General features: G+C 48.9%; 1 protein-coding gene across 1 annotated transcript; it reads left to right on the forward strand.

The window, feature by feature from the left end:
- The first annotated feature begins 4,686 nt into the window (after window positions 1–4,686).
- LOC101757661 lies at window positions 4,687–7,390 on the forward strand. The gene is made up of 3 exons (XM_004962461.2): window positions 4,687–6,350; window positions 6,456–6,555; window positions 6,986–7,390. Exons 1-2 carry the CDS (start codon window positions 4,929–4,931, stop codon window positions 6,552–6,554), a joined length of 1,521 nt encoding a protein of 506 aa, XP_004962518.1. The 5' UTR covers window positions 4,687–4,928; the 3' UTR covers window position 6,555; window positions 6,986–7,390.
- The last annotated feature ends 4,239 nt before the right edge of the window (window positions 7,391–11,629 follow it).

Below are 11,629 nucleotides of genomic sequence, written 5' to 3' on the forward strand. Positions count from 1 at the left end.
GCTTCAAGCTATCATCGACAAGGCCCGTCTTAACCATGAGGAGTTCCAGGCTGCTACTGAGAGGGCCCGCCACGACGCTGAGGAGCTTGCACGGCTGAGGGGGGAGCGTGAAGCCTTCCAGAAGACCGTCGAGCGCATCCGGCGTGAGCGGCACCAGGCTTTGCAGGACCGGGATGCCGAGAAGGACAAGAAGGAGGAGGCTGAGAAGGTGGCGGTTGACCTTAGCGCGGAGGCCAGTCACCTTCGCTCGCAAGTGCAGGGACTCCAGACCGCCATGTCTCAAGGAGCCGACCGGGAGCGCGAGCTGAAGGCCTGGGCCGACGGTGAGACTCCTTTCCGTTCCCGCGTTCCCGTGGTGTTGTGGTTTGTTCTTGACTTGGTGGGCTTTTCTGGATGATTCCTGCAGGCGAACTCGCCAAGCTGAAGGGCTTGCTCGACGTGGAGGGCAGTGAGCACGGCACCCTGCGGGATGCGGTCCGCGTCGTCTGCGACGGCTTCAGCGTGGTTTTGGAGGAGGGGTTGAGCTCTCTGCCGGCTCGTGTCCTCGGGGTGCGCCACCGGGGTCGCGAGATCGCTGTGGACGCGCTTCACACCGGCGTGCGGCGAGCCTTCGGGGTCTTCGACTCCCACTATTCCGGCATCAACTTTGCCGGGATGAGCGGAGGGTACGCCGCCGGTTACTCTGAGGCTGAGCTGGACGAGATCGACGCGGCGGTGTTCACCCCGGCGGAGGCCCTTGCGAAGCTCCTGGAGGATGAGGCCTTCCCTTCTGCAGACCCCCCGACAAGTTAGCTGTACCGGGCTTGCTCCCAAATTGTAACTATGTCAGTTTCGAACTTGTTTCGTGATGGCCATACGGGCCTTTTTATAACTTTGCCGTGCTAAAGTTTCCGACCCCCTTTACTGTTCCTTTGGGCTTGAAAGTTTAGAATACGTTGTCGGGTGTGTCAGTAAGTTTTGATGAGCGAAGGTGCCGTAGCCGCTGGGGCGTAGGTTTTTTCGCAGTCCGATCAATCTTGCCTGAGCACCGTTCGCGCATTCTTCTCTTTTTGCGTCCAAAAGTCTAGAAAGGGAGTGTTCGGTTTGAAAGAAAAAATGTTTCTTTTAGATGGTGCCAAGTGGCTGGGGACGGAGCCCCTGATAGCCCCCGAGGGGTATGCGGCCCTGGAACGAGGCCAGGGTCGGATACCCGTGAGTTTGACGGGAAAAGCCTGAACCGAGACGGCTTGGGGTTTCTTTTTCCGCAAAAGAAAAAATTATCGAAATTGCAGACAAGTTTGTGCAGAACTTGGAAATAAGAGCTATGGGTAAAAGCGCCTTAGCTGTTCTATGTTCCAGGCGTTGCTGAAGATCTGCTCGTCGGGAGTCGCCAGCTTGTAGGTGCCTAGCCGTAGTACCTGCACGACGATGAAAGGGCCTTCCCATGGGGGAAACAACTTGTGCCAACCCCTATTGTCCTGGACGAGGCGGAGCACCAAGTCGCCGACATTGAAGGCTCGGCCTTGCACCTTGCGGCTGTGGTAACGCCGTAGGGCCTGCTGGTACTTAGCCGAGTGCAGTAGGGCTACGTCTCGTGCCTCATCGAGTTGATCTTGTGCGTCCTCGAGTGATGCCTGGTTTCCTTGTTCGTCGTATGCCTTGACCCTCGGCGATCGGTACTCTAGATCGGTGGGCAAAATGGCCTCGGACCCGTAAATCATGAAGAACGGGGTGAAGCCCGTCGCCCGGCTGGTGGTCGTCCCCAAGCTCCAAAGGACTGCGGGGAGCTCCGCAACCCACCGTCCGCCAAACTTTTTAAGGCGGTCAAAGATCCGTGGCTTGAGACCCTGGAGTATCATGCCGTTGGCTCGCTCGACCAATCATATTGATCTTCTCTCACTGCAACTGGATTTACGTGTATCACTTAACTCCGATGGCGGAAACCGACTGGTAGGAGTATGTCGTTACACTACCATTGCAGCAAGGGCACGAAACCAGGACATAGATCAAACAGAAAACTCGCATATCTCCATATGCACACATCCCGAATCCAAAACTAAGCAGCTACAGCTTTGATACCACTGTTGGGATACGAGGTAGGCTACACTAGCGCAAATCAAAATTTCTACCGCGTATAACCAGGAAGAACTGCCGTATAAGGATCACGGGATTACCACTCGACGCACTACTGGTGCGGAAGATGTAGATATGCGTCGATGCAGTGAAGACGATCACGTAGTCGTACGTAGTCGATCAACGTAGTCGTACGTAGTCGATCAACGTAGTCGTACGTAGTCGATCACGTCACGTCCAGCAGCTCCTCAGCAGCTCGTCCATGTGCAGCAAGATCGCCTCCGGTGCCGCGGCTCGTCGTGGCTCGTCGGCGGCTCGTCGATGGCTCGTCCAAGTGCTGCAGGCGCAACACCTCCAAGGTATCCACACGTGCAGGGAGGAAGCGTCGCAAGCCGGACTGCTAGATCCGCGAGTTGCAACAGGCGAGGGCGTGGGAGGCGCGGCAGGTGTGTTTCGCCAAAAGGTGTAAACCCTAGGGCGCCCCCACCCCTCTATTTATAGAGGTTCCTGATGGGCCTCTAGATCCGAGGCCCATTAGCACTTCTAAACCTAATCCAACTCGGATCAGATCCGAATTTGGGCTTCCAGCCCCTTAAGTGTGTGACCCTATGGGTTCGGATACGTATAGACATGGCCCGAGTACTCCTACTCGGCCCAATAGTCGGTAGCGGCCTCTAGCAAGACGTGCCAACTCCTATACGCACATGAAGATCATATCAGACGAACCATCACAACATAATATACATGCTATTCCCTTTGCCTCACGATATTTGGTCTAGCTTCAAGCCGACCGCTCTTTCTCGATCCTGTGATTCGGAATCCCTTTGTAGGTTAACTCTTAACCGTACGTAGCATGGCCATGCATTTTCGGATCCGATCACTCGAGGGGCCTAGAGATATCACTCTCAATCAGAGAGGGGCAAATCCCATCTTGATTGACCATGTCTCATAGCATGCTTCTTGACAAACCCGAAAGCTACCTTTATAACTACCCTGTTACGGCGTAGCGTTTGATAGCCCCTAAGTAGGTCGATCCACATCTAGAATACATGCGACAATCTCAGGTCTAAGGACAAAGCATATATGTTGTTTAAAGAGAGAACTACTTCTCGTGTTGGGTCAGTCCTAACACATGTCTCCACATGTGTCCACATTATTAGTTCAACATCTCCATATCTATGACTTGTGAAACATAGTCATCAACTAATACATGTGCTAGTCTAATATTCATGTGTGTCCTCACATGAACTCCGACTAGGGACAACTTTAGAATAACCATACAAGTAAAGAGTTTCACATACAATTCACATAATTGCAAATCAATTCAAGTAGCCTTTAATGGATATTCAATGAACACAATATACAAATCATGGATACAAATGAAATATCATCATCTCTATGATTGCCTCTAGGGCATACCTCCAACAAGTGGCAGGCGCGGGGGAGGTGGGGAGGCGGTGGGTCGAAAAGTGCGGTGCGGAGGTGCCATCAGCGGCGTGGGAGGAGGGGCAGGAGGTGGCGGCGAATTTACGAGGCGGGATCTGGGGAACGGTTTCGGAGGCGAGGGGAAAACGGATGGAGCATTAACGAAATTGAAAGGGGCAGAGGCATTCGTGGGCTACCTCCGCGACCACGATGCCGCGCGTCGCCACCCACTGCCGTGGCTATGGCGATGTATATCCGGTGGTAATTTTATCGTGGTGGAGAGGAAATGGAGCAGCTCGAGGCTGACGGGTAGCGGGACGAGGGTAGGATCTCGCGAGGTTCCAGCTCGGGCCGGGTGCGATGTGGCCAGGCTCGGGGGCGCGGCAGGACCCCTCGTTAAGAGGCACGAAGCAAGTGCGTCTTTATCCTTCAGTCTTCCAACCAGTGGGATGAGGGCATGTAGCTCAGCACCTCAAGACAGAGCATCTCGGGCCGCGGGCGAGCGGCGGCGGGGGTTCCTCGCAAAATATCAAGCAGGCGTCTTTCCGCAAAATCAGCACGATTTTTGAATTTTCTCTTCTTGGTGTAGGAATATTTTGGAGCACAGGGGACGCCGCGCAAGAAAAAGGAACGCGTTTATTGTAGAAAGGGGCCTCCCCTGGACTCGAAACAGATAAGCGGAGAACCCAAGAGGTTTATCGCAAAGCTGCATGCTACTGTGGCAGCCTCGGGACCGCCGGATCGTCCGCGATCGGACGGCCGTGAAAAGGAGGCGATGTAGCCAGGCCGGGAGGCGCGGCAGCACCCCGGAATAAGGGGAATTGTTGTGAAAGATGAAGAGATTTTGATGCACTGTCTACTGTTGCAAATTTCCAGCTCGTTCTCGGACACCCTGTCCCAGAGTTCCCATTTGTTGAATTAGCTCCAACCGTCCAACGTGACATCATGACAATGTTCATACTTTCCGTTTCTGAATGCGAACTAAAGGTGACAAATCCCAAACTTACGATTAACACCTTTAAGTTATGGGCGTTAGTGGCGACACTAGGATCTGATCCTACTGATGGATTCCTCACCTTCATTACTTTCCGAACACACTTGCTGTCGATAAGCATTCATGACCAACTTTACCAGAACCAGTCATGATCCACCGAAACCAGAGACTGAATTGATGTATTAGCTTTTGACATCTCATCCCCTCTAGCCACACTACCGGTAAACAGCTTGAACACTTCTTGGCGGGCTCCAACCCCACTTTCACTTGCACGACCTCAACACCCCAAAATTTCAAACTATTGCGTGATCAAACACGAAAAGAAGCCGTCTGCCCTTTACCGGGTTCGATTTTCCGGCTTTCAGGGCTGCACAAAAGCAAGCGATTAGGTGACAGAAAGAACTCCGGCCAATCATAGAATCATCTCCCTTTGCAAGGGCTGCTTCTCTAGCATCTCATGGCTTTGAATTTGAGCAGTGGGAGGAGGAGATGGGCGTGCCGAGCGGCGAGCAGAGGAGGGAAGGGAGGCGCAGGCTGCCGCCATTTCCACGTCCACCACGTCCCGAGCCAGGTCTGGGCCTCGCCTCTCCTCCGGTGGCCGACTCGCTTCTCGCTGCTGCCTTATCTGTTGGTCCTTCCGGTGCTTTTCTTAGCCGTGCTTGCATTTCTCGTGTGTTTCGGCTGGTTCACCCTGGTCTATTTCGTGTCGTCCTTGTGGAGCAAAGAAAATGATCATGAGCTATGCGTGAGCCGGAGCGCGAACAGTGCCAGCGATGGTGGTGAACCGCGCGGGGAAGACGGAGAGGAAAGAGCTGTGGAGCGAGTAACAGAGCCTGATGGTGATTATGGCCTGTCAGAAGTTTGTGTTGAAGGGCAGGAGATAAAAGAGGTGTTCGAAGATGGATTCTCTGAAGAATTTCAGCTCATATCACGGATGGCTTCACCCGAAATCTTTATCGATGACAAAGAGCATGCCAATGAGGAGAAAATTGTGAAAGAAGTGGTGATGTTTGAGACAAACAAGGAGCTAAAAGCATTTTCTGAATTGGATGATTCTTTAGAGAAGCATCAGCAGGTAATGGATAGTCCAATTGAGTGTTTTCTTGAAGAACTTAATGCTAGATGCAGAGAGGTTAGCACCTCACTTAATACTGCGAAATTAGTCGATGTGCCATATGTTGGAGAAGAATTTGTTGCAAACAGGAAGGAAATGTCAGTTTTGTGTTCGTTGGAGATTTTGGAATTTATTGACAAGCATGATACTGCAGAAATAGTAGTTGACAGCGCTGGGAGTGATTTTGAGATTCCAGAGGTTCCTTCTTCCGATGATTCAGCCCACCATGGTATTTTAAACGAACACAGGAAGGATGTCAACCAAGAACAGAGCATAGCAGAAATATCAGTTAACAGTGTTGTTAACCATAACAGGATACCTGAAGGCATCCTTGACGAATGGCAAGAAACACAAAATCTAGTAACTGAGCACAACAAGGTACCTGAAGATGATTCCATGGAAGAAGATGGAAAGCAGATCGTTAGTACTTCAGATGAACCTCAAGATTCTTCATGTGAAACAGTCAGGTTGGCAGGTTATGTGTGTGAAAATGAATCTCAAACTTCTGCATCTGCTGTTTGTGACCAAGCTACTAGTGACCAAGATTGTGAACTTGAAGAAGAGGGTATTAAGAACAAGAGAGTAGAGACATCAAATTCTGCATCTGATGTTTGTGATTTCGCCGACAACCATTGGAGAATAATAGAACAACTTGATGGCTTTGCAAGGGAAGAAAGTATTCACAAGGACGGTTTACTAGAGAATTCAGCCCATGAAACGATTAGTGATGAGGATGATGATAGAAATGATAATTGTACCTCCACGGTGAGTACAAAAGGAAGTTTGACTTTATTTTCTTTGTTAGAGCAGAACTGCTGATTAAGGTATTGCTGAATTTTGTTGGGCTTATGTTTCAACTGAATTTGAAAGGGATCTTCACGTAGACTGCCGTTCATTAAGAGGTCCCCGTCACAGTGGTGGAATTTATGTGGAGTCCTTGATGTGTTTGCTGGAGGTGAAGACTATTGAGGTGAGAAGCTGGTCCCCACTATCATTTCTCCTTTGTCATGCCCCCACATTTGTTATGCTTTTTTTTTCTAGCTCTTGGCAACTATTCGTTTTGGTCAGTTTAGATATGTGAAAAATTGAAAAGCCATATGGCACATTTGTTTGAACAAAGTATAGTACCCCTTTCTTCTTCTTGCGATGATTGCAGAATATGTAGGCAGCTGAGGAATCAATTGCTGCAAAATTATTCCATTTTATCGACTGCTCTCATCTTAATGTCCTTTCATATCTCTACCTATAATTATAGGTGGTTGCAGTCATACATTTGACTACTACCAAAACTATACATTGGACTGTCTTCAGTATGAAAGTTTGTTAATTCGCTTTGTAGAACATCCATATCACATTTTATCTCAGGACTCAATCCTAATATGTTACCAACTTTTGTGCAGATTTTCAGAGGCCGTCAGGGAAGCATTAGGTCCATCCTATTATGCTATCAACAATATTTCTCATGGCTTGAGTTTTGTTTTTCTTTAATTACCTGCCTTCGCTCTTGGCACTATTATGTGCGCTGCTGTGGCTTTGACTGCTTGTTTGTTTTATATTTTTCATTCACTATGTTTTGGGAAGCTTTAGGCCTCTATGAAATGTTGATTTTTTTTGGGACTAAAGGATTGCATTGATGATTTGCGGTGAGCCCACATCTTTTTGAGTTTTTGACTGATTGTTTTTCTTTCTTCTTTTGGCCAAAATTGGCTGTTGCAATTCTTCCTTCTTCCTTCATCCTAGAGATTGAAGAAAGCTATACTGATTGTAATTGGTATGAAATGGAAATACATCTTGTAATTTGTAAACATGCTTTTGTTTCGGCCAGTCTAGTACTCGTCTTTATGGAAGATTCAGCACGAGAGCTGCTGTCGCCAAATAGAAAATTAGTTTACACTCTATGGAATGGTTGCATTCGTAGACTTACATTTTTTTTTGAAAATGGATAAATATCCGGACTCTGCGACCGCACAGCCAAGTTTTATAGTATTCAATTCTCAGCACATCAGCTGATAACACAAATAAGTATAGGTAAAATTTGCTACGGGACACTAAAAGTGACCCCTCTTTGCTAGCGGACATGCAAAATAGAGCAGTTTGCTGGAAGACACTTTTGTTTGTGCCAATTTTGCTGGAAGACACTTTGAGGAGAGAGAATACTTTTTTTGATATCCAGTGCCCTGCTCGTCCACGTTCCGTACGTGGTTCTCGGCGATGCCGAGGTTGATGAGTCCGTCAGGGTTGGACGCAGCGTGGTATGGGTTGTCGGTGCAGCGGCGGAGGCCGGCGTAGTAGAGCAAGTCCTCGTCCTCGGAGCGGACGACGGCACCGTGGGCGGAGAGCCCGGGGAGCGCGGCACGTGGGGTGAGGAGGCCCCGCGAGTGGGAGCGGTGGATCGGGGAGGCGGCCGTGGAGTTGGCGCTCCCCGCGGCGGAGGGGCAGGCGAGGCCCGGCGGCAGGGACCCGGGCGCTGCGGTCGGGGGGCGGTGGATCAGGGAGCGCGCAGGGGATGAGGGAGCCGAGCATGAGGCTGCCCTAGCCCTGCACCACCCCCTGCAGCGACACCACGATGCGCATCCCACCATCCACGCACGGCCGCACCACCCTGTCGCATGATGCTGACGGTGGCGGCAGCGGCGGGTTGTTCTTCCTGCTCTTGCGGGCTGCGGTGGGTTCTTCTCAAAAGTGTGAATTGCCAGGTTTAATTTTAACTTGAGATAGGCAGCTTGAACTCAGATATTTATTTCTAAGTAACTTATGTGCCATCTTCCTTTAGCAATCTAAATAGCCATTTGCTAATGAGACATTTAATTTTAATATATAAGTCTGCTATTCCCAGACCCCTTTATCTTTTGGATGGTATAAGATATCCCATTTAGTTAGGCGATATTTTTGTTTATCACTATTGTCTTACCAAAAAAATCTGGATCGATAGACAACTAGCCTTTTCAAGACACCTTTAGGGATTTCAAAGAAAGACATCATGAACATAGGAAGGCTACTAAGGATGGAATTTAATAAAATCAGCCGACCTCCATAGGACAAGTGTTTAGCCTTCCATGTACTTAGTTTGCGTTTGAATCTTTACTTGATAGCACTCTAATCCGCATTACAGAGTTTGTTGTAGTGATCGGGATACCTAGGTACCTGAAAGGGTACGATCCTAGTTCACAACCAAACAATTGAGTATATTCTTGCTTATAATGTTTAGCTTCTCCATAGCAAAAGACTTCACTTTTATGAAAGTTAATCTTCAAGCCTGACAATGGTTCAAAGATAGAGAGCAAAAGCTTCATATTCTTAGCTGGCTCTAGATGGTGATCCATAAATACGATCATGTCATCTGCATATTACAAAATAGATAATCCTTCTTCAACCAAGTGACGAATGACTCCTTTAATTTGGCCATCATCCTTAGCCCTCTTAATCAAGATGGAATGATTCCTTTAATTTGGCCATCATCCTTAGCCCTCTTAATCAAGATGGAGAGCATATCTGCCACAATGTTGAATAGGACAGGTGATATGGGTCTCCTTACCTAAGATCCTTTTTTGTTTGGAAGTAGTACCCAATGTCATCACTACCTCCCGAGACAATTTTCAATCCATAAACACCATCGTGGGCAAAATCCCTTCATTCTAAGTGTCTATTGTAAAAAAGGCCATTTTACTTTATCATAGGCCTTCTCAAAGTAAATTTTTAGAATAACGCCATTGAGTTTTTTAGTGCTTAGTTCATGGATAGTTTCATGCAAAATTACTACTCCCTCCATAATATTCCGACCGGGCATAAATGTTATTTGGGAGGGTCTAACTACATTGCTAGCCACTCCCATGAGTCTATTAGTAGCCACCTTGGTGAAAATCTTGAAACTCACATTAAGTAGGAATATTGATCTAAATTATTGTATTTTGGTTACTGTTGGCGCTAGAAATCAGCTGATCGAATTCCCAGCGTCGGACACACGACCCGGGAGAATCTGCTTAGCTCCTGTTCGGGTGATTGCCCTGGTGCGGTTTGCGCGGCGTGCCAGCCAATCTGACCTGTTGATTGGCAAGGAAATAAACGTGTCAGTTCCCAGAGGTTGCGATCGGCTAAGGTTCCGATCTCGATAAAGCTTATCAGCGAATTGGCCAATTTGCAGTAATAAAGAAATCGGCTATGATGCAACCGATTACCAGGCAACGTTTATAAAGAAAACCGCTAGAGTAATCTAAACAACGCTACAGTAGCAACACTAGGAACAGATCTAATCGGCTATGCATGAAATAGGTAGATTAAACAGCGAAGTACAAGAAAAAGCCGAATTTACTGATTCCTAGCTGGATAACTGGTGATAAAACTAGAACAACAGGTAACACCTAGAATTGTAGTAAATATCGATAACTGATGAATAAATCTAAACGAAACGACAGCGATACGCCCGAAGTTAAAGCTTAGAATTTACTCGATAAGCGGAACTTACAAGATCGGCCGGAGGTCAAGTTGATGCAGCCCCGCCAACCCGTACGAACTCGTGAAAAAGGAGAAAAAGTGTTGGCGAAGTCGCCTGCTTGAAAGTAAGTACGAGGAAATAGTAGTTTGTTGTATTGAGTTGATGATGATTACAGATCTACAAGGGTGGCTATTTATAGCCCCGTACAAACGACTTCTTATCCGACTAGAACTCTATGCCTAAATATAAACAGAAAACGAATATTTACAAGTACGATTCATACTATTTTCACGAGCTTCATGGGCTGACCCCCTCTTCATCTTCATAATCCTTTTTAAGTCCACATCGGCCCAACTGTTCTAACCTCCTAATCGGCCGATCACTTTAGCAAGGGGGTAACCGATCAGGACCTACATGTCGAGGGCTCAGACTCATTCTGACCCTGGGAACTAAGGTCGGGCGAGGCGGAGATCCTCCCTTGGAGGGTCAGGCGTGTCCGATCCGAAACCTTAGGGGTCGGGCGAGGCGGAGATCCTCCCTTGGAGGTCGGGCACGTCCGATCCCAAACCTCAGGGGTCGGGCGAGGCGGAGATCCTCCCTTAGAGGGTCGGGCGCGTCCGATCCCAAACCTCAGGGGTCAGGCGAGGCGGAGATCCTCCCTTGGAGGGTCGGGCGCGTCCGATCCCAAACCTCAGGGGTCGGGCGAGGCGGAACTCCAAGGATCAATCGACCGAACCTCGACTGTAGCATTAATTGGCCGATCCTTGACTGTAGCACCAACCAACCGATCCTTGACTGCAGCACCAATCGGCTAATTTCCAATCGTCGCCCTTGTATCTCGCCGCATCTTCTAATTTCTTCCACTTCCAACGCCGATTTTACACGTGTCAAAATCTAGCGTCAACAGTTCCCCCTTTAATTTGGGAAGGAGAGTAATTACTCGAAAATTGAGGTTGTGTAGAGGCAGATACTCCTCATAAAATGATGTGAAAAGCGCCATGAGGTCTTTTTTTTATAATATCCCAGAATACTTAATAAAATTCTGCTGGGAAACCATGAGGGCTAGTGGATTTATTGTGCTCCATCTGTGTAACATCCGCAAAAATCACCATCTTAAATCACCTGTTAAAAATTGCTCTCAAAATCTTTTTACCGCTGAGCTCCCGGAAATCCAAACTATTCCCGGCAATTTCGCCGTCCCGGCACCCAAGCCGACAGCCATCATTTTTTTCTTCTTCCGTAATTTTCGCCGCGTGCCGGTAGACAGACCGTCGCGCGTGCTCCGACCGCGTGCCGCAATCGCCGCCGGCATCCCCTTTCTTTTTCTCTCTTCCTCCCTTTTTTTTCCTTTTTCTTTTCCTTTCTGTCTCTCTTTTCCTCCTTTCTTCTTCCTTCTTCCTCCTTCCTTCTTCTCTTTCCTCCTCCTTCTTCCTGGCGCCACCCCTTTCTTCCTCCTCACGCCTGGCGCATTAACTCCCAGGCGCCCGGCCTCCCTGGCGCCCGGCCTCCTGGCGCCGGCCCCCAGCCCGACCGGCCCCAGTCTCTAGCCCCGCCCACGTTGCCCCAGCGTCGGCCCCTGCGCGCCGGCTCCCTGCGCCAAGTCAGTGCACCC

Source organism: Setaria italica, chromosome III (assembly GCF_000263155.2).
Source record: "Setaria italica strain Yugu1 chromosome III, Setaria_italica_v2.0, whole genome shotgun sequence".
NCBI classification, from domain to species: Eukaryota; Viridiplantae; Streptophyta; class Magnoliopsida; order Poales; family Poaceae; genus Setaria; species Setaria italica.